General features: G+C 41.5%; 1 protein-coding gene across 1 annotated transcript; it reads left to right on the top strand.

The window, feature by feature from the left end:
- LOC308097002 (uncharacterized protein) lies at window positions 1–21,221 on the top strand. The gene is made up of 24 exons (XM_080444550.1): window positions 1–30; window positions 1,706–3,115; window positions 3,750–3,884; window positions 4,151–4,249; window positions 4,424–4,706; window positions 5,628–5,678; window positions 6,752–6,837; window positions 7,327–7,404; window positions 8,406–8,555; window positions 9,323–9,433; window positions 10,049–10,232; window positions 10,478–11,140; window positions 12,018–12,062; window positions 12,460–12,539; window positions 12,907–13,019; window positions 13,256–13,439; window positions 13,762–13,846; window positions 14,337–14,482; window positions 15,472–15,562; window positions 16,222–16,370; window positions 16,728–16,813; window positions 18,194–18,263; window positions 18,768–18,892; window positions 19,589–21,221. Exons 1-24 carry the CDS (start codon window positions 22–24, stop codon window positions 19,878–19,880), a joined length of 4,725 nt encoding a protein of 1,574 aa, XP_080300676.1. The 5' UTR covers window positions 1–21; the 3' UTR covers window positions 19,881–21,221.
- Window positions 21,222–24,168: the final 2,947 nt, after the last annotated feature.

Below are 24,168 nucleotides of genomic sequence, written 5' to 3'. Positions count from 1 at the left end.
TGCCCCGAGAAAGAAAGGAGAATGGACGGGGTAAGACGAGTGGCTCTGTTTTCCGAGCGATCTTTTGAATGATTTTGATAATGCATTGTGTAATAGACCAATACCGGATAGCTAGCTAGTTGTTATGACTAACAAATACATAATGCGTTTCTTGTGGGGGTACTTGATATGTTGTAGCCTTCTGCCAGAACAGTGTAATAACAATGTAGCTAACAACATTATGTTTGTATTTGCCTCTACGGTAGAGGGCGCGGGTGAGCGATCCTTTCTATCGTTGCTTTGGGTTTAGCGAAACGTAGCGTGCGTTTACTAACATTGTTTGTTCTCATTGGTAACATTAGTTCACATATCTATGAAGTGATTGTTGTGAACATCTGCAAGCGATGCTACAGCAAACGTATTGCTTTAATGTTATGAGCGTATTTACATTTCCCTTGTAGTTGCACGGAAGCCAAGGGATCAGTTCTGTGAGCTTTTCAACTGGCTACAGGCTAAACAAACAAAACCGCTCTGCAGCCCACAACTAACGACTGATCTGTGATCTGTTTATGTACAATCCAGAACGTATTTAAATTAATATAACGTTAACTGTATGATAGAGAAATGTCTGCCCCAGATGTTGGGCACCTATACTGGTTGACCGTGTTGGGCAGTAACTTATAACTAAGTAATGTCTTTCTTTAATGTTAATATTACTTCCCCCAGTAACGAGTAGGGGATTGCAAATTACCAGCACAGCAATTTTATTGCAGTTACTATTCCAATTCAGTTCTTTAGATTTTTCCTATATGCATAGTATACTAGTTCCTTCCTTGGAAGATAATTGTTGGGCCGTGAGGTAAGAAACCCTAGGAGGGCTTATAAGAGAACCTCACAGCTTACATTATATACAATTTGAATGTATTAATATTATACACATTACTGTGTTTGTGTATACAAGTATATACTCTGTGTGTGTGTGTGTGTGTGTGTGTGTGTGTGTGTGTGTGTGTGTGTGTGTGTGTGTGTGTGTGTGTGTGTGTGTGTGTGTGTGGAATAGCAGTTACACACACACACGCACACGCACACACACACACACACACACACACACACATTAGACTGGGATCAATTCATTTAGCCAATTTGCTTATCTTATCTAGAACGGATACAGAAAGAAATGGTCTGTGTTTGTGCATGTATGTGTGAGGAAATGCATGGATACTGGAGTACTAGGCGGACTCTAGACTGGATGGCACTGGTTATAGTGGAATGGGAACCAGGCTTTACACTATGCAAAACCTGGTGACGCGAGTTTACACACACACACACACACACACACACACACACACACACACACACACACACACACACACACACACACACACACACACACACACACACACACACACACACACACACACACACACACACGCTTGCCCATGGCTTGCATTCACAGTGACAGAATGAGACTCTCTGACTGGTTGAGAGACAGGTATACATCTGTCTGTCTGTGTGTCCTTTGATGGGAAAAGAGAGGCACTTACATGCTGTAATGTAATAACAATATAAACAGTAATAACACATTTATGTCAAGTGTAATGCCCTGAATGCAATGGCTGTGAACATAACTGCTGTAACTGTTTTGATTATTATTGTTTGCCATGATCTAATTGTACCACAGTGAAGACAAAACAACAATGAAAGTTCTATTCTAACCCGTCTACAGGTGAAAACAGAGGATGATGTGAAGAGAGAATGTGATCATGTGATCATATCTGACGATGAGGACGATGAGGATCATGTGGTGGTGGTGGAGATGGAGACAGGAGAAGAGAGTAGGACAGCAGAGCGAGAGGCTACAGAGAGGATGCACACGGAGGAGAGAACAGAGAATGAAGCAATGCAACTGGACGAGGAGCAGGGGGGAGGTGCCGTACAATACAGCAACAGTTTGAGCCGCTTCATGTTGAAGTACTTTTCTAACTGTTCCGCCGCCTCTAGGGCTGGCGCGGTGCTGGTTCCATCGTTCACCCGCATCATGGGCCCCCAGTACCCTGCGGACATTACCATGGCCTGCTCAAAGTCACCTTACAGCCTCTACATGTACAGAAAGGCAGACCTAGGGGAGGGGCAGACTACGACAGTCATTCTGATTGGCTACTTTGACGAAAGGTCAGGGGTCAAGGTGTTGAGGCTGCTGGACTCCCTTGACGAGGATGCGAACAGGAGTACCAACGCAAATACGAAGGCCAAGGGGGCACACCCACTGATCCGAACTTTGAACAAGTTCCATCTTTGTCTGTCCAACATGGCTGTTTTCTACTCTAACCACCCAGACCCAGAGGACTCTCGTGATATCGTGGCCAAGCTGCGGTCCTTCAGCCCTAAGCTGGTGTGGCTCTGTGGTCTGCCCGAGCTTGCAGCGAGAGCCTGCCACTCGGGAGTCACAGCGTCCTTCAGCCACATTGCCGAGCTGATGGGCGACATCCATCGTCACTTCTCCTTGTGCAATCCCACCAACGACAACTTGAAAGAGATGTTAGCCAAATTAGCCAACACAGAGCCCCACAACCCCTCCCTCCCCATCTCCTCTCAGTGTCTTTACTTCCACAGGGCTGCAAAGACAATGTCCATCCATTGGAAGGAACTGGCAGAATACTTCCAGTGTCTTGATAAATCAATGGACTCCCTGCAGATTGCCGCACGAATGGGCAACCCCATTTACAGGATAGGGTTTGTTTTTCTCTCCCGGAACCTGGAGCCACTGTCTGATTTCCAGAGTCAGAGGACTTCGGACGCGGCCTGGGAGCTCCAGCGGGCCTCCACGCTGGTGCGCATCTATGCCAGGCACCTTCTACAGGCCCCAGGGGTAGAGAACTTCATCCGCAGGCGTGACGCCTCAATCCTCTCCTCCAAAAATATGCTGCGCCCCTTGACCACGGACAACTTCCTGCACAACTTTGCTCCAGACTTGACAGAGAAGCTGGGAATGGAGGCAGAGATGGATTTCATGAAAAGATCAATGACATTCTACCAGACTGTGTTGAAGACCTTAGCAGAGAGCATGCCGGAGCAACTGGGAGATGTGGCGCTGAAGAGCATTGCTACTCTAATCAAACCCAACATGGACAAGGATGTAAGGCAACACTTTTGTTCTTAGAACCTCTTTTCTGGTCTGTTATGTGTTTTGATCTATATCTTGTCTTTGCCTGTCTTTCCAGTTATATAGAGACAGTTACAGTATACCGTATATATGGAATGGGAGTGAAACTCATTCTGATCTGTTTCTGAAGTGATCAGATATAGCTGGCCTATTGCTTACAAAACGGTAGCATATTGTAGAAGTTGTGTCATAAATATTCAGCAATGGATGCTAGTAGGAAGCAGATCTTTCCATCAGAATGTGCTGGGGGTGTGCCGATACACTAATTTCACGATACGATACACGATATTGGGCTCACGATATCGATACGATACGATATTTGGCACTTTTTTATTATAAAAATATATGGGGGGGGAAAAAAGCAAATGCAAACAAATACTTCTGTTTTTGCATTATTGTTATTGCAAAAAAAATATATATATATATTAAAAAACAATGTTTTCAAAAACGTCAAAACGATACATATCGTCACGAAAACGTATCGCAATATATCGCGGGACGATAAATACCGGCACACCCCTAGAATGAGCACATGCTTTGAGCCACCTTCCTAATGTGACATCTCCCCGTTTCCTTCTTGTTTCATCTGTGATATGTCCCCCTGCAGTTTTACAAGATTTCCTCCATCATGTCAGACATCTGCGTTAAGCTGGATATATGCAGCTCCGACCAGTCAATGAAACTAGCTAAGGAGTACTGTACTATTTCACCCAGCACAGGAGGGCTGGATGCATGGGCAAAGGTAATGTGACGATTATCACATGGCAATATACTGTATGTGTGTATGTATTGTACACGCACGCACACGCGCACACACACACACACACACACACACACACACACACACACACACACACACACACACACACACACACACACACACACACACACACACACACACACACACACGCACGTCGCACGCCTTGTTATGAAGGCACATTGTTATTGAGAATTGCATGCTGTCTGGTATACCATGCATGATACATATTCTCTTTATTCTGTGTGTAGGTTTTGAGGAAAATGAATCAGGACTCTCCTCTGCGTAAGCTCTTCCTCATTCTTCTGGCCCTGCCTAGCTCTCTACGCTGGAACCAGCTGCTCACTGAGGTCTGTCACAGAAACAAACTTGGATGAAAATAGTTTTTATCTGTGACTTTTACATATTACATTGTTTTTATCTTGAACCAGTGACAACGCCGTCAACACAACTCTGCGCTCATATGCACTCTGTGTGTGTGTGTCTCTGTCTCTCTCTCGCTCTCCATCCTTTCTCACCTCCAGGCTTTCTCCTGTAGCTCAGCGAGGGAGTCAGAGGGAGCTCGCCCCCTCGGTAGGGAGATCAAGCCTGAGCCCGTTGGATCAGAACGCAGAGAGGACATAAAGAAAGAAGATGATGATGATGGCGGTGCGACAGATGACAGCGAGAATTGGGGAGACGGTGGTTCGACAGATGACAATGAGACTAAGGGGCCCCGGAAGCGACCCTCAGGGCCATTCCTGACCAGGCGGAAAAAAAAGACACTGGACCCACATACTATAGTATACCATTCACCGGACTCCTCTGGTACCTGGCCTATACCCTATTACTTTCCTGTCTCCTATATCCTATTCCCTATAGACTATTCCAGTGGTTCTCAATGTAGGGTCCAGGGATCCTCAGGGTTACTTGAAGGGGTTGCAAATATACCCTTAAAGGTCTGTAACTCTGACTGAGAGTATACCAAATGGTTTGGTTCTATTTGTACACTCTCAGAGTTACGAGGGTCCTTAAAATGTAAAAGTTTGAGAACCACTGGCACTGTCTCCTATTTCCTATTGTTGCCTATTCCTTTCTGTTTCCTATATCCCACTACCTATTCCTTTCTGTTTCCTATATCCCACTACCTATTCATATCTGTTCCCTATTTTATATGCCTTTATGTCTCATGTTCTCGATACTCTTTATTCCTTTTTGTCTCCTATATCCTCCTATATCCCTATTCCTTTCTTTTTCATATTTCATATTCTTTCTATATATTCACAATATTCTATTCTTCAACTTTGTTATTTCTTAGTCTTATATGTCTAATGTATTCAATATGAGCAGCACACCCAAAATCACATGCCCGGTAGAAGGGATGGGCAATATATTAATCATGATATGAGACTAGATATCATTTTGGAAATCACAATAGCGTGATATGGCATAAGTGTTCTCTTTTCCTGGTTTTAATCACTTAATCCCTATTTAATACTTTCAACAGTTTGTGAAAATTGAGCTCGTAGATCGTCTATTTTCGAAAAATGTAGAAAAGAAATGTGATATTATCGTCGATATCGAGGTATTTGGTCAAAAATATTTTATTTTGATTGTATCGCTAAGAGCCTATTCAGAGCAGTACCGGAGATCATAGGAAAACTTAAGAATGATTTATAACATGAAAATGGTGAGGACGACGACGATGATGATGATAATGATGATTGACCACAGTATGTTTTCTGGCAGATGTGGAAATCACAGGGGAGACTCCTTCTAACAGAATAAAAGCAGTCAAAAGTAAGAAAACTCTTAACTTGAATCTCTCTCTTGCTGTATCTCTTTCTCTCTCTCTCTCTCTCTCTCTCTCTCTCTCTCTCTCTCTCTCTCTCTCTCTCTCTCTCTCTCGCTCTCTCTCTCTCTCTCTCTCTCTCTCTCTCTCTCTCTCTCTCTCTCTCTCTCTCTCTCTCTCTCACTCTCTTCAACATATTAGGTACAAATGATCTCATGAGTCATGTAATGATGAGCATCAAACAGCGGTTTGATATTCCATACTGTTTCCCTGTACTTGGCCTCCAGAATTAGTGTGAGGGGCCTATTTCTTACAAAAACGCCTCATGTCATGAGGAAGACTTCATTGTTGAAACGTTGGTTTCTTTTAATAAACTTGCATCATGGCTAAGAGCTGTGCGGCCTCTTCCTTTTTCAATGAGGCGTTTTTGTAACATGAACATGGTGAGGACGATTATGATGATGATAATGATGATTATGATTGACCACAGTATATGCTTCTGTGGTCCACAGATTAAAAGCAGCCAAAAGTAAGAAAACTCTAACTTGAATCAAAACACAGTGAAAATATTTGGGCACTAAACCTACCTAGCATATACAGTATATACCATTCTGACTGGAGACATGTCACAATAACTCTTTATACCTTGCTAAACAGACAAAACAGTCATGTAGAATTTGTTCGCAGCTAAAAACATATATATCAACGCGCACACCATACTCTACAATTAATGGAATTAGTCCAGCTTGTAATTGGCGGCACCTGGTGATAAAAATACAATGCTATAGCTACATTCAATGAATGAAACAGGACCATGAAAGACCTTCGTAATTAATGATTGCGAAAGAGAGTGTCCACTCCGTCTTGCTTCCCACCTTCAAACACAACCAGTTGTGTTTGCTGGCGTGCCAAGCCGGAGGCACCGTGGAGGAGTCAAACCCCAGTCTCCACAGTGGTGTGCATTAACTTCACACCTGCGCCGCCTGAGCACCTACTGTATATGCACTCTTTTTAAAATAGTTTTATTTCGATTTTATTAACGCTTTTTTATTATAACGTTTTTTTTTCTCTTCTCTTTTAGCATCACCATCAGCTGGTGTGACTATTGTGGTTGATAGTGATGGTGATGCTGATGATGATGAAGATCATCATACAGCTCCAACACAGGTAAATCTACATCTGCTCTGATAACAATTACATATTAATTACCTGAAGTCTTTCTCGGTCTCTCTTTCTCTCTGGCTGTATCTCTTTCTCACCATCTCTGTCTCTGTCTCTCTGTGTCTCTGTCTCTCTCTCTCTCTAGCATATAATGTCCAAAAATGTGACTGTTGCACTGTATGTTGTAAAAATACTATTTCTTGACAGCTGCAACCTGTGACCTAAACAGCCCTGGCTAGGCAACTCAGCTCAGAGATATACACTCTGCAGAGAGCCCCTCTCTAGTGTGTGTATTTGTCCACTTTTATCTTTGTGTGTGCTGTGCACAATGTCCACCCACGCATTGGTGTGTTCATATGAATACCTGTGTGTGTGTGTGTGTGTGTGTGTGTGTGTGTGTGTGTGTGTGTGTGTGTGTGTGTGTGTGTGTGTGTGTGTGTGTGTGTGTGTGTGTGTGTGTGTGTCTGTGTGTGTGTGTGTGTGTGTGTACCCTAGTCCTCCACAGGTTTGAGCGTCTCTCTCACGTCTACGTCAACCCCAGAGGGAAAGCCTAAGCAGCCCTCTTGTTATAAGGTACACAAGTTTGACACATTCAAACTGTTGTTTATCTTGTTTCACATTGACAGATGTATGAGTAAAATGTAATTTATGGACAGACAAGAATGAGACACACTGACAACCAAGATTGACCTCATTGACCTTTGCTTCTGGGGGGTCTCTGGAACAAAACATTTCTTGAGAACCACTGATATAGCAACATAAGTTTCTTCAAAAAACGGTTAGGATTTAAAAGACATTTGTAGTATTCAAAGATTTGCTCAAATGTTCACAATATTTCAAAAATAGCAGATCTACAAGCTCATAGTACGGCACTACCACCTTTTTCTCCCCAATTTAGTAGTTGCCAATTCCAATTGTCAATGCCAATTAATTCCTCCCCGCAGTCATTTCTGTGTGTTATCACTGCAGTTGTACCCTACTGGCTCACCTGCCAGTGAGGAGCCCCACCGTATAGAGTCACTTCACCAAATGGTGGACCGACGCACAATGGTGTGCTGTGAGACAAGTCCAGATGTGCCTTGGGATTTTGTGACTACCACATTATAATTGCAATATTTACAACTGCAAAAGTTTTTAATAATGTTTTTTTATTTACTATACCACAGTACAGTATGCACACTTATTTACAAAGGCATATTCTACCTTATTCTTACCTTTAAAAAATCTACAGTTTTACATTTGATTATATATTCTTTTCCACATTCATTCATCTGTTTTTACGTCCGGAGACCCCTGTCCAGGACAGACTTCAGACGCGCCTCCTCAGGAGACTTGGCTCAGATCGTAACCCATTTGATTTGGCGTTAGGAACCTGTTGCGACCGCATGCCCTTGCTGACGTCCACAAACATGTCAAAATTCTTCTTAACGAACAACATAGTTTATTTTAATGATGATCAAATATGAACATGATAATAACCTGATATTGCTATAGGTGTGGGTCGCATTAAAATGTCCTGGAAAATAATCTCTCATAAAGTGTGGGAACCCTGATAATTGTCTGTTCTACGTCAGGATGGTTTTCATTTCGAGGAAGGGGACCTGGTGTGGGGCTTCAAAGACAGCCTCACTCTTTGGCCTGCACTCATCAAGACCTGGGTGTCCACACCTCCTGTACCAGGACAAAGGATGGTGCAGTGGTACGGAAGCAGAATGTACACAAAGGTGAGAGATGGAGGGATGTAGTCCCACTAACTCAGTGGTTCCCGACCTTCTTTCCTTGGAGCCCCCGTTTCTTACAAGCTGAGACCACCACGCACACGCACATACTGTTTTTCAGACACGCTAACCACTTAAGCCCTATATACGACAAATAGCAAAAATAGCAGATTTGTACAAGCTTGAGCTTGTAGATCTGCTGTTTTGGCTATTATAAAAAATTCTTTGAACATTTGACAATTTGGACTTTGGATATCACATTAAGTGGATGAAAGCAAGTAAGGATTTTGTGCAACATGTTTAAATAAAATGTTTCAAAAGATTTAAACAAAAAAATGTTTTCATCAATTAAAAGCAACTATTAAAAACTACTTTTCATAAATTAAAAACAATTGTAAAGTTTTTCTAAAGTATTTAATATATACATTAAAAATAATAATAATAGTAATTTCGATAAATAAGAAAATGTTTAAGAAATTGTGAAAATAGTAGATCTACAAGCTCATAACGCGGCGCAAAGCGATGTGTTGTGAGCTTGTAGATCTGCTATTTTGGGTCCCGGGCAAACATCTAATTTCTCTTTTGGGTCTTGAGCAAAAAAAATTGGGAACCACTGCTCTAATGGGATCTGTGTCAGGAGACCTTGTGAACACCATGCATTTAGTCGTGACAGCAATTAAGACTAATTAGAGCCAATTGGAATGCATCAAAAGCAGTTTGCAGGCTTGCAGGCCAACAGTCCATTTACATCACTGTGTTGTAACTGGTTTCAGCAACTCAGTGCTGCCTCTCTGAGGCCCTTCACCGCCTTCAACGAGTGCTTCAATGTCAGCTACTTTGAAAACCAGCCCACCTACAAAGAAGCTGTCTACCAGTCACTGCAGGTATGTATTATAGTCATTGCATGAAGTGATGGGTCGGTCATGATCGATTCGTTCATAAGAACTAGTTCTTTGCCGTGAACGTGAACGAACCTGTTCACTTCTTGAAACTGTTATGTGAACGATTTCGTTCGTGGCCCCCCTGTAGACTTTTTCACTATACAATAGACATGCATGCGTATTGCTATTTGAATTGAAATAAAGGTAACCTACTGTTGTTCCTGGACAAAAGACAGACAGTGTTAGCACCACATTTAAGTATCTAAATAAATATGCATGTCCTAGACAAAGGACAGATAGGTACTGGTCAATTAACACATTTTAGTTGGAATAGAAGATGCAAATAAATAGTATGCTACAGCTACTATTCATGAACTACATTAAGTTAAAGACATGGTTGGAAATCGATAGCAATGTGAGTGTACTGACTTATGCTGCTTTGTATAAAATATGGCATTTGTGGAAATAATTATTGACTAATAAAACTTTACATTATATATTGTAGTTATTTATAATATGTGTGTGTGTGTGTGTGTGTGTGTGTGTGTGTGTGTGTGTGTGTGTGTGTGTGTGTGTGTGTGTGTGTGTGTGTGTGTGTGTGTGTTTGTGTGTTGTCAGTTCAGAGCTTTTCGCTGTAAGAAGCCAATTCCAGCTACTTCAGTTAAGGATCAGCTGAAGCTCTTGTTGGACTGGGCCCTCACCGACTTCCACGACGAACAGGCAGAACCCACAGATGATGCTACAGATGCACCTACAACAAACAATCAGAAATTATCAGAGGATTGCAGAAATACTGATTCAGGTAGATTTGATTTTTATTAACCTATGATTATTCTATAACCTAATCCTTTATAGTATATTGTTACAGTAAGCATAGCTTAAAAATACATTAACCAAACAAAAAACATAATTTGGGGGGTGTGGAACTTTAAGCATAATTATATATTTGGTCAAAAATAAATAAAATAAAAAACAGAACAGATGGGCGTAAGTATTCATCCCTCAATGCACACATCTGTATTTATTCTTTCACCCCCCCCCCCCCAGGTGTCGCCAAAGAAAACATGTGGCCAAATCCAAAGAAATGTCTTTTCGATGACCCCTCCTCCTCCTCCTCACCCTCCAACCCCACGTCTCACACCAGCACCCACTGGGAGAACAAGGACAAGGAACAGATCAGCAGCAGACTAAAGGACGTGTCCATCTGCCTGAACAAAGTCAAACTGTCGGACACATTATCCCGTGGGCCGGAGAGCAAGGAGACGGGAAGATCGAGAAGCGTAACGGGAGGAACGGGAGGTCTAGGAGAAAGCATGTGGGGAGAAGATGAAGAAAGTGGAGACACAGAGTCGGAGGAAGACAGGAAGACCGTTGCACGTTGGGGGAAAAAGCAGTTTAGAAGAGAATGGGAGAGGACCAGAGAAGGAGGCAAAGGGAAGAGTGGGGGGTGTAAACCCCCCTCGAGGGGGGGATGGCAAAAAAAGTCCAAGCAGATCCCTCTTTCTCCTGAGGATGAGGAGGATCAGTCTCCAGACTGGAGACCGGGTGGATGGAAGAACCAGAGGAAGCAGGGCGCCCCTAGCTCTTGGTACAGCAATGAACGGGATGTAAGCTGGCGGCCTCCGGAGAAGAAAGCCTACAGCTACCAAGTGTACAGGACATCCAACACGTCCAGTGGCGACTATGCACAGCCTGACCAGCTACTCAGAGGTGTGTGTTCATGTTCACTCCAAGCTGTGTCAGGTATCCTTGGGCTGTCACCAAGTCAGAATGATAATAATGAAAGTAAATCAAGTTGCTTATTATCATAATTATTAAACTATATATAGCACTTTTCAAAACAGAGTTACAAAATGCTTTACAGTTAAACCAAACAGATAAAATAATATAATGTAAAGTATAATACACAATAAATATGAGACAATAATAAATTGCAATAAATACCAGATAGATACAAGCAAAGCATCAATCATTTAAAAGCTAGGCTGTAAAAATGGGCATTGAGAAGTGATCAAACTGGTTTAGCTAGCCTAATATCCTCAGGCAGTGATGCGTTGATCAGCGTGTTCAGGTTCCGGTATCTATGGGTGAAATAGGCTTTCTCCCTCCCCCTCCTCCCCCTCTCCTTCACTCCCCCTCCTCTCCCTCGCCGTCTCTCTCTCTCTCTCCCTCTGTGACCCTCTCCCTCTCTCTCGCCGCTGAGTGAACTCTGGTCTGACATCACACACAACCTCCCTTCCTCTCTCTCTCTCTCTCACTGATCAAGCTTTGGTATCACATCTCACACAACAGAAACGGGAGACTAACAACGACGATTTGCGCTGGATTCAACCGTTGCAATGCTAATTCGTGTACTGTGACGTCAGGCATGTCCATATATGAGCATAACCGTTGCCTAACAAGGCGGTTTTGCGCTGACATCAGGCATGTCCAGTCCATATATGGGCCTATTTATTGATATGTGCTGACGTCGAGTATGTCCAGTCCATATATGGGCATATGTTTGACCCCCACCCGCCCATCCCCCTCAACTTTATAATGTTGTAGATAAATAAAGTTAATTCAACTATGTTCTTTCTTCTTCCAGCAAAGACTTTTCGCACAGTCATGGAGATGAACGAGGACATCGAAGGTGTGAGCACAAAAATATAGATTTTATGGACTTATAAGAGTTGTCAGGGGTAGAAACCTTGTATGTTCTACCAAAGTTTATTTCAGGAACTGGAAAAAAGAATGTGACTGTGTTCCAATGGATCCTATGTAGTTATTATTTGGTAACAACCCACAAACATTTTTCAAAATCTTTCAAATCTTTTCAAAAACAGCAAAAATAGCAGATCTGCAAGCTCTGTAGATCTGTTATTTTCGCTGCTCATAAGACAAATAGGTCATTCATTTATGAAAAAACATAAGATGAAATATGGAGATACAAAGTTTCTACACAACAGTGATGATATCCTGTGGTATACTGTTTAGTAGCGTTACATGATAAAATCATTGACTCATTCATTCATTCACCCTTCCAACAGGCTACTGTCTGTGTTGTGGAACTACAGACGTTGATATACCCCATCCTCTGTTTAAGGGCAGCCTCTGTCGTGTGTGCAAAGTAAGGAAATCTCCCCTGATAAAATTCAGCCAAAAATGTTATTGGGAAAACTCACAAATATGTACTATGCAGTCACAATTTATTGATGGCACTTACAGTATTTTACATGGGCTTCCATCAGAGCATAAAGCTATATAGCTCATTCAAAATGTTATATACTGTATATGTTATGGTGTATATGGCGCCTCTGGAGTGGAGACAAAATGAAATGACTGAAAAGGGCGAAAAGAATGTCTGCTATGTATACATTTAAATGTATTATGAATACTTGGGGGGAGTCAAAGCAGTCTTTTCTTTTTTTTCGTACAAATGTCTTTCCCATGCCAATCCTCTAAAAGTGAGTCCTGTTCCTTCACTGTGTGTCCAGGATAACTTCTCAGAGACCTTGCATTGTTATGATGTTGATGGTTACCAGTCATACTGCACCATCTGCTGCTATGGAAAGGACGTCATACTGTGTGGCCACGATAGCTGTTACAGGTCTGTCTGTCTGTCTGTCTGTCTGTCTGTCTGTCTGTCTGTCTGTCTGTCTGTCTGTCTGTCTGTCTGTCTGTCTGTCTGTCTGTCTGTCTATCTGTCTCTCTCTCTTTGAGCCTGTCAGTCTGTCTCTAGTCTGTCCTTCTGTTTGTCTGCTTCTTTCTTTCACCCTGCCTGTCTCCTCCCCTCTCCTCTCCTCCGATTAAATTACTAAAAATGAATGAACCTCCTCTCTCCAGGTCCTACTGTGAAGACTGTCTGAACATCCTGGTGGGTCCGGGTGCGTTTGTTTCGTTGAAGGACGTTGACCCATGGTACTGCTACCTGTGTGAGGAACATAGAGCCCACGGTGGCTTGGTCCCCAGGGAGGACTGGAGTGTACGAATCCAGACGCTTTTTGCCAACAACAGCGCCACAGAGTTTGTACGTCACTAACTGCTTGTAATGCATATCATTTAACGGCACTGCATGTGTTATGTGCCATACCGGTTAACCCCATGTGTATCAGAGGGGGCATGTGATGTCTACACCCTCCTTAACCACATGAACTGTGGCATCTACCACAGTAGTCAACAATATAGTCTCCCCTTGTCTGTCTACCTTTACTTACTTCCTCCAGTGTATTATTATTGAAGTAATTACTGTACGGTATATTCTGAAATGCTTTACCTGAACCTGAAGAGGAGGTTATGTTCGGGCTGAAACACTAAACATGTTGTTATTGTATGACCTTTGTCCACTATAGGAGCCTCATCGTATCTACCCATCCATCCCTGCCAACCTCCGCAGACCCATCAGAGTTCTGTCTCTGTTTGACGGCATAGCAACAGGTACCGATACAATCCAAGACTAAATCCGTTTAAGGAAGGAACAGCGTCTTTCTGGATTGAAGTCTAGTGTATGTTGTCAGTTTACAGAGTATGAAGCATACAAATGTAATCATCTCTGTGTGTGTGTGTGTGTTGGTTGAGTTTGAATCCGACCCCATCATGTCTTGCATGTCTCCCATCTGCCCTTGGTTTCCTGTCTCTCCACTCTCTCACTCTCATATCTAAATTAGACATAACATGCCAACAAATAATCTAAAAAACAGCAACAACTATGTGTGCATGTGTGGGTTTGTACCCTCTGTTTGTGGGGGTGGTTTGACGTATAGTTGTTGTTGAAAACCATGTCCAAAACTATAACTTTTCAGGAAATGGAAAAAATAACTAAAAGAACATCAAAAGTTGAAATATAGAGATATGGTTTCTGCCTGACAGCAACGATATGTGTGCTGTATGTCTAACTCGTATGCTGTGTATATCTGCGTGCATCCAGGGTTCATAGTGCTAAAGGAGCTTGGAATCAAGGTGGAGAGGTACGTCGCCTCAGAGATCTGCGAGGATTGCATCACGGTGGTAAAATGCAACCATAAGAAGAAGATCAGACAGGTGGACGATGTCAGATACATCACCAAGGAAAATGTACGTGAACTAACTACAGGTTGACCAGCTCAGTGTGGTTAGATTGTCCGTGCTGACTGCTGAGAGTGGGAGGACGGGGGTTAAATCCCTGGCTGTGTCAAATCAAAGCCTATAAAAATAGTACCCAGTCCTTGAGTCTGCATCAAGGGTTGGATTGGGGGTAAGTCCCTGTGACATACTAGTGTCATGTCCACGGCAGGCAGGGAGCAGGCAGCTTGGTGTACAAGCACACTGAGCTGCCTCACGCTACAGAAATAGGCTCCTGACCAATGGGCCACATGGCTCGGTAACCGTTGGCTCCCAAGGCTACTTACTTAATTCACTTTCTTTACTACTTTAGTACAATTAACTTATTTTGCCCTAACCCTAACCCTAACCCTGACACGACTTCACACCTAAGTGGACAGCTACTGTATACGTGCAAAGAAATACAAACAAGTGCAAGGGCTATGTTCTAAGCAAAAAAGAAAATGGAAGACATGTCATGGCGAGGCTAGGTTCATTAAGTCTTACTTAATGACTGGTTAGGGTCATGTATTAATTGCCTGCCATGCATTAACGTTGGCCAGTACAGCACTGTTCTACCCGGCTAAACCCCACTAGTTAGCCGTGTGAGCTATACAATTTCCAATAACATCCTAGGATTATGAAATTCCTATAAGAATCCTATAGAATTCTTAGGATCCTATAGAATTCTGATAGGAACGCAACCGTACTTTTGACCCTCGGTGGTGACTGAAGGCGACTGCTGTCTACAAGGCTACAAACTCTAGCATGGGTGCACAATCTATTAAAGGTGACAGACAGCTCTAGTCCTCCGTACTCATACTGATACTGTCTCTGCACGCTGCCTCTCATTGTTGTGATGTGTGAACTTAGATGTTTGTCTTTGGTTTGCTGACAGCTAGTTCCAACTTCCACCTGGACATTTTACTGTGTTAGCTGAATGGCAGATCAAGCTAACCCATCTTCTCCTATCTCCTATCCAGGTGAAAGAATGGGGTCCATTTGATTTGCTGATAGGTGGCAGCCCATGTAATGACCTCTCCATCGTCAACCCAATAAGAAAGGGCCTCTATGGTATGAACATGTCCAGTACATGATCTGTCTTTGTGTATGTTATTGCAATACTTCATCTAAAGTAGGTCTATACAGTACACAATAGTTCTAATATACAGTATGTCATGTTTTACATACACATCGTTTGGCTCATGTTGTTCTGCAGAGGGCTCACCCTCCCCAATGGAGTGTTACAGGGAGGATGGTCTCACATAGCCAGATGATCAGAGATCTCTGCAGAATGACACAATCTAAATTCACTTGTAAACTCACTTCTGGGTTTACAACTGCAAACTATAGTTTGTAGTCATACAAAGTGTGTTGATTTGTGGCGAATCCAAATGAAATGTGTTAATATGCTATAGCACTCTATAGTGTTCAGAAATCTAAAAAGTGTTGATTTGAGATTATCTTGTTGAAAAGCATGTGTGAATAATATCCTAAACCTTTGTTTGCTACAGAGATTATTATCCTAAATAATCAAAAACCCAATGCAATTCAACTGGAAATGTGCCATATTGTATGAGCCCATAGCTAAATTAACTTCCCGGTCAGCCTAGAAAAAGACAATAAAAAATATATATTTATTTTAGGGAATGACAGATATAACTAATTGTATAATGTATATACCGATGTAACTTACTCTTTCCTGCGGTGTAATTGCCAATTGTGTCCTGCAGAGGGCACTGGGAGGCTGTTCTTTGAGTACTACCGCATCCTCAACCAGTTGAAACCTAAAGAAGACGACCCCAGGCCATTCTTCTGGATGTTCGAAAATGTTGTCTTCATGAACTTACACGACAAAGCCAACATCTCCCGCTACCTAGAGGTCTGTTTCTCTTCTCTTCTCTTCTCTTCTCTTCTCTTCTCTTCTCTTCTCTTCTCTTCTCTTCTCTTCTCTTCTCTTCTCTTCTCTTCTCTTCTCTTCTCTTCTCTTCTCTTCTCTTCTCTTCTCTATAACCATCTCTTTGTTTCTCTGCTCTCTTCTGCTCTGATTTACTAAACTCATTCCCACCCCACTAACACTATAATGTAACAACTACAGCATTCAATCTCCTCTAAATCACGACATAACTTTTTAACCAGTTAGGATATACAGTATAAGGTTCTAATTAAATAACTAGAAATATATTCATCCCCTATTTGAAACATGTATGTGACTCGTCTTAATCTGATTGGTTGACAGTGTAACCCAGTGTTGGCGGATGCTGTTAAAGTAAGCCCTGCCCACAGGAACCGTTATTTCTGGGGGAACATCCCAGGCATGAACAGGTACAGTTGAACACTTACAGGTGGATAAATAAACACTCAGGATTTAGTGTAGGCTTGGTACAAGTACTGAAAACCTTGAATATGCTTTAAATGTACTATCATATCAAGGTCAAGTGTATGCATGAATGAAGTGCTAGAAAATGCTTTAGTTTGTTTAATTGATGGAGGCTGACATATTCTAATCATTCTGATGATAGGTTCACACATAGCAAAGCAACATGTAGTAACACAGGGGTGGTATCTCTATTCATGTACAACATAGAGGTTTGGTAAAGGCTGGTGACTGGCTCTGCACTAATAAACGTTTCTAAACCTAAAAGTAGACCATCATAAATGCTGAATGTTGCACACAATTATTACAGAATTATTTAGGACGTGATTAATTTCTTTTTTTTATTGTAGGATACTATTGCTGTAATACACAATTTCCAGTGTTAATTTAACGACAAATATTGAACACACCTCGTCAGAGTTAAATTAACATCTGGATGAACTCAAACCAACTGAATATGTAACCAGTTTGTATGGAATATTAAACATTGATTCAGGATCAGTGCCAGTATTGAGTCTCCATACATTCCCCAATGAAAACCTCCTAGAGGGTTAGAGTTTGAGTCTTAACTGTATCTTTTTACCTTATGTTATGTTTCTTATTTTCTTTTTTTTTTTTCATTATAAGTTCAAAGAGGAGATTGTGTGCATATCTTATACCTGTATTTAAGCCAGGTACAGGACATCAAGGCAAGAATAAAAAAAAGGCTAAAACATCTGCACACTGGTTTAAAGCGCCCAAACCATTTTATTAATGGCACAATGTTTCGACCGTGTAGGTCTTCATCAGGCAAATTTTTTACTGACAGCCAAAAGAACATACAAAAATTGGCTAATGACAGAAGAAGTACACCAGCATGCTCCAATCACAGCGACAAAATACCTGTCTCTCCACCCTTAGAGGAGTGCTCAATGCCTGGACAGAAAATAGACTAGACACTCAATAACAATAGTAGATGAGTACCTTCTGAAAAATCAACAATAAAAACATTTAAAAATCATGAATGATAATAGGGGTTTACAAAAATAGTACAGCATGAAAAAACATCCAACATGACATACGGTATATAGGCCTATCCATATGATAGGATTTTTTGTTAGTGTCTCTGGTGAGATTTGAACCAGCGATCTTCTGCACAGAGTATTGTTGTGCGGATTTTTTAACCTTTTTTTTTTCCTTTCTCCATTAAAATCCATTATTATCGCTATTATCATCTTGTTGTATATTGAATTGCGGTAACTGTTGTTGCACAGTCTTGCAGAACATACCACACCAACATTTCACTGCTTGCACCTGTATGAGCCTCTCTTGATTCTTGATTCATACAGGCCCATGACAGCCTCTCACAATGACAAGGTGAACCTACAGGACTGTTTGGAGGAGGACAGAAAGGCCCAGGTCAGTCACTCTACTTTCAGTACCATTCATTTCTGTTCTCACCTTGACTTGAGTCAACAAGTCGTTGGAAACCTTGTATGTCTAAAACTGTTAATTTTCAGGAAAAATATCCTGTGGTCCAATGGATCCAATATAGTTATTATTTACATTTTAGTCACAAGCACTTTTCCTTTGGAAATACAGTATAAAAGTAAACGAAACAGAGCTTGCACATCCACTATAAACACAACTTGCATATGGTCGTCATCAGAAAGATTCTGATAAAAGAAGATATGCAAACCTTTTTAAAAGACTTACTATTATTCTTTTTTTCAAAAATAGCGAGAATAGCAGATCTACAAGCTCACAACGCGTTGCATCGCAATGCATTGTGAGCTTGTAGATCAGCTATTTGTACGACACACCTTTGAAAAACATAAAAAGATCAAATATTGAGATACAAGGTTGGACCACATTGAGGATTTACTGTGTACGTTAATCCATGTTCCTTGTTGCTTTTCCCAGTTCACCAAGATCCGCACCATCACCACCAATCCTAACTCACTGAAGCAGGGTTCAGGTTGCAATCTGTTCCCTGTCATCGACCAGGATGGCAAGGAAGACATTCTCTGGAGCAGCGAAATAGAGAAGTAGGGATAACTCCACTCTGCATATTGTTGTTGCTGTCGGGCTGAAACCTTGTATCTCCATTGCCTGCTTGTAGCTTGGAAGTAGCTATTTAGCGGCCTACTGCCCGTGGGCCTTTTGCCTGTGATTTCCACGTTTTCACGTTTTCATTGCTGCTGGCTTTGTTCATGATGACTTCACATTGGAAGAATCTGATCTGTTTTCAGCTGGTTAGTGTACTGCTGGCTGTATAAATCGTGTATAGAATACAAGAAAATGACCCGCACATCGTCTACACTTGCACAATAAGGACAACTTTATTTAGACAACATTTCCGTCATAATAGAACTTCTTCTTCTTCTTTATCTTCTTGATCCTTGCCTGTGCACCTGTCTCTGAGTTGATCAGGTGTGCATAAGACTTGATAAGTTGTTTCCTATAAATCGTGTATAGGAAATGGTATTGCCTGCATCCAGACTTTAGTGTCATCATGTCAGATTATACTGAAGTCTGTCCAGGATATGGCCAAGCGTGCACTACTTGACAGGTTCTGACTAATGCTTAATATATACTCTATGGTATGACAGTGTCACTCAAAACGAGTCGTGTTATGAGCTCGTAGATCCGCTATTTCTGGTGAGCGACACCATTGTCCAACAAAGTATAAATTAGACTTAACCGATACCTCTCCCTCTCTCTTCCCGTCCAATTCTTTGCAGGATCTTCGGCTTCCCCAAGCACTACACAGATGTGAGGAACATGAACCGGCAACAGAGACAGAAGGTGCTGGGGAGGTCCTGGAGCGTTGCCGCCGTACGCCACCTCCTCGCTCCGTTGAAGGACTACTTCGCCTGCGAGATGACTACGACCACCGACCTCTCAACCTCCACCACCGTTGCCTCCTCGTCCTTCTCTTCCAAATCCACCTCATCATCTTCCTCCACCTCCAACGCCTCATCCTCTCCTGCCTCCCCAGACTCTGGAGTGCAGGCCAATGTAAGCAGCAACTAAGCAAGAGGATGTTTGCTCTGTTTTTTGTTGTTTTATTTTCGGGGTGAAATATACATTACTGCTATATCTTGTTTTCTTTCCATTTTCCCCACCATCCTTTTCCTGAATTTCTGTTTGTAGACACTGATCACACAAGGTTGGTTGTGCCATCATAAAATTCAACCCATTTTGACAACGTGTGCTGTAGTGATGCGCTGACACCAGTATCTGGTTTGTATCATGAGCCTGGGGCATTGACGTCCACTCTGTCCCTTCTTTTTTCAACACAGCATTAGATTATTTCACATAACCTTCCATCCATTGTTTCTCAGGGAAATCATTGTACTGTGTTGTCTGCATAGGAGCAACCATGTTTGAGTAGGAATCCTTAATTAATTTGTTATTGAACTGTCATTGGATATTGGATATGTTGGATATTAATGTTTTTTGTATGAAGGTGCTAGCTGATATGTGTGTGTCTCTGAGAAAGAGAGAAACTTTGTACATAACACTTCTAGTCCGACAAAACTGTGATGACACAAAGACCTTCCAAGCTCCAGTCTTTTCTTAACAATGAGAGAGACATTCTCATTGTTTGCATTTATGCAGTATACTTGGGGTAGTGGGTAGAGACGCCCTCTGGGAACCGGCCTGCCTAGTATAATATCTGTCAAAGTCAAAGTGTCACTGAGAAAGACACTTAACACCTAATAACAGCCCCCTGTGTGGTCATCATGACCATATAAGAAGCCATCAGCTGGGTGAAGCTGAAAGAATGGTCTACCTCTACTTATTTAAAATTATGAATTGTATTAGGAAATGCTAATACTAGGACAGATACATTATTTTTTATAAGAAATGTTTTATATCATGACTACTATTCCTGTACTGTGCATGCTTTTAGATGTTATGTATAGATTTTAAACTGTGCTGTAGGAATATTTTTAATGTATGCCCAAAGTAATTTTGACGTGCTGAATGTGCAAGTGTTGTTGAATGAAACAATATGTTCTGGTATATATAGCCATGCCATGTTTTTAACAAGATTTCTGCTTGTTTGATTCATATTTTACCTTTTAAATTTAACTGGGTTGTCATTAATTTGTACTTTCTTAAACCTAGACTGGCACAGGTCTACTCGGGAACGATGCAAATTGGGAATACATGCCCCACCTGGTTATGCAATACCCATTGTGCCCGTCTGTCTGTCTGTGTCCCTTTTGTGCCCATATATGGAGATATATGGGTTGCGCCGACACGCACGCCGAGTTTGAAGTCGGTTGGTTAGGACGTACAGAGATTTCACACATTTATTGTAAGATATCTGTATGACACATGTCAGATACAGTTATTACTTTCTTACAATTTTATTCCTGGTTTTCAATTTATTAAAATGTAGTTTTGAATCTTTGATCACGTTTCTGGTGAAAGTTTGTGTAAAAATCACATTAAATAACAGATGAGAAATGAACAAAATTCCTGGGAAGAGCAGGTGTAAAACTGGTAAAATGGTCACGTGGAAAATGTCAACAAGTCAGACTGAAATATTATAAAGAATCTTGACAAAAGGCAATAAAGTGGGAATTTTTTTTTTTATTGATAATATTTTTACAAAAAAAGATTTTGTGTTGAAAACATGCCTTGACACCCACATCATGGAATGACCCAATTATTTTTTTACTTTGTAATGTAGATAACGTATAAGTCTTCAGCCCTATTCAGTTTGGGATCTATGTCATTCCAGTTAGTACATTTACCGTAACACTGAATCCACGCTAACCAGTTTCATGATTTGTCCGTCCACCACCCCACATATTCATCAGTTCAACTAGAGTTTATCACAACAAGTAGGATGTTGAAGCCCATGGCGAAGAGTTGTGGCAATTTCACAGTTAATTGAAAGCAGAAAATCTCTCTCACTTATATACAGTATATGTATACAGGGGGAACCAGTGAGGGTGGACAGTTACAAGTACCTTGTGACCGTGCACATCTCCTTGGACCTGACTTGGAGAATGCACACAGGCTGTGGCACAGAAGGTGTGGCATCGCCTGTACCACCTCAGGCAGCTGAGGAAAGTCTCAGAGCAGGTCCTGAAATCTTTCTACTCTGCTACGGATACGGATACGGATACAGAAAGAGTGAGCACCTGAGAAGTCTGGGCAATGTGAAATGGACACTTTTTTTCCTTCTTTTTTTTAAATAAATAAATTTAAATTTAATTTTTTTTCCATACATTTATTCTTTATTTACATTTTGGAAAAAAATAACCAGTCTAACATTGAGTTTCCCAGACTTCTCAGGTCAGGCCATGATCTCTATTATTATTATGCACAGTGCGCAGTGGTGGAAAGTAACTTGAGTACATATACTCAAGTACTGTACTTAAGTACAATTTTGAGATTGTTTTTACTTTACTGGAGTATTTCCAGTTTTCAGTACTTTTACTTCTACTACTGCTATTTTCCAAACATTTCAGTACTTTAATTTGGTAGGCCTACTTATATTTTGATGTCAATACTTTTGTACTTGTATTCAAGTAACATGAACACAGGCCTTTTACTTGTAACATAGTAACACATATATTTGATAAATACGATCTAATTCGAATAATAGCTGCTTGCAGCGAGATATTTTACAAGCAGAAACAGCCCATGCCTGACAGGCATTGTGCTGCTCAAGCCTGAGAGTCTGTAGTCTGTCGTCTGCTCTGCACAAATGAAATACAAACAATTATGCAGAATGCACAGCCGCCATATTGGAGAGAAATTGGGCGTCTTCCTTACTTCCTTGACTCACAGGTGTTACCAATGATACTAATGAAGGCTCTGTTCCATTCTGGTAAAACAGAGTGGGTTCAAGGTTCAACTGCTGGTGTGCTGATATTGTGCATGTTGGCTCACTGGTAATAAAAGCCTGGAGATCGAGGCTAGCTCACTGGAAACACTCTGCTACACCAGTGGGTCTCAAAGTGTGGTCCAGGGACCTTCATGGTTCCTTGAGGGGGTTCCAAATGGCCCCTTATGGGGGTGTAACTCTGATGAAACCAAATTATACACTCAGAGTTATGGGGGTCCTTGAAATTAAAAAGTTTGAGAACCACTGTGCTACACGAAATGGAACAGAGCCTTCATTAGTAGGCCTAACATTGGTCAAATCTGTGAAGGAAGTAAGGAAGAGGCCCAATTTCCTTCCAATATGGCTGCTGTGCATAGAGGCTATTAATGTTAACTGTCTTCAGCTGCGTTTAGCGAGCGAAATGGCTTCCTTAAAAATACGCCATCATGACGCGAGGGTGTTTACGGTAGTGATGGAAGAAGTACTCAAATGTTTTACTTAAGTAAACATATCATTACTGCAATGTAGATATAGTCTGTTACAAGTAGAAGTCCAGTATTCAAAATGCACTTGAGTTAAAGTACAAAAGTATCGGCATCAAAATATACTTAAAGTACCAAAAGTAAAATTATTAGTTGTGCAGAATGTCCCATTTCACAAGTTCACAATTTATATATAAAAAAAAAAAGACTCCAGTAAAGTAAAAGTACCTCAAAATTGTACTTAAGTACACTACTTAACTACATGTACTTAGTTACGTTACACCACTGGTTTACGTCTTCTACCAAAACAGATCCAACCCATTGGCCCTGGGGTCACCACCAGGTACAAAGCCTGGTTTTCATTCCGAAACCAGTGTGATTCGGTCCTGAGCCTGCTTGCCGTTTCCGGTAACTTGCACACACACATACATGCGCGCACCGTTGCCGTATCCGCTCTGGAACTAGACCGGATCAGCAACCTGCAAAGAGAATCGATCCCAATCTACGGTAGATCCCATAGTCCGTATGTATGAACAGAGCCGGTATTATTGTGATTGGTTAGTAGCTGAGTGTCCTGGTTGTGGATTGGCCAATTTGGGCTTCGCTTGCCGCTCTTTCGACAATGACGCAGAGAAAATAATTGCAAGACTAGCATTTGAGGAGGAATCGTGGAGAAAGACGTCCAAGAACAAAGTTGTCTTGGTAACGATTAAAAGGTATACTTTAAAGAACCACCAGAAGTGTTAACTCTATGTCTGACTGACCGTATACGTTTTTGGCCACATTACTTTACTATTTGTGTTTTGGTTTCAGGTTTGTAGTTCAGGTGAACAAGTACTTTGCAAATTCAAAGATGTGAAAGCTAATGTGTCACATTATTGTGAGCTAGCAAACTGAATTGCATTGCTAACGTTAGCAATGCAAAACGTATGAATAATTAATACGTTTTACTGATTTTCTTTCCTGCACAGCATCTTCCCTGGAGGCA

The sequence above is a fragment of the Gymnoscopelus braueri genome, assembly GCF_963280865.1.
Source record: "Gymnoscopelus braueri genome assembly, chromosome: 12".
In the NCBI taxonomy this organism is placed as follows: Eukaryota; Metazoa; Chordata; class Actinopteri; order Myctophiformes; family Myctophidae; genus Gymnoscopelus; species Gymnoscopelus braueri.
This window is presented reverse-complemented; position numbering and strand designations above follow the sequence as displayed.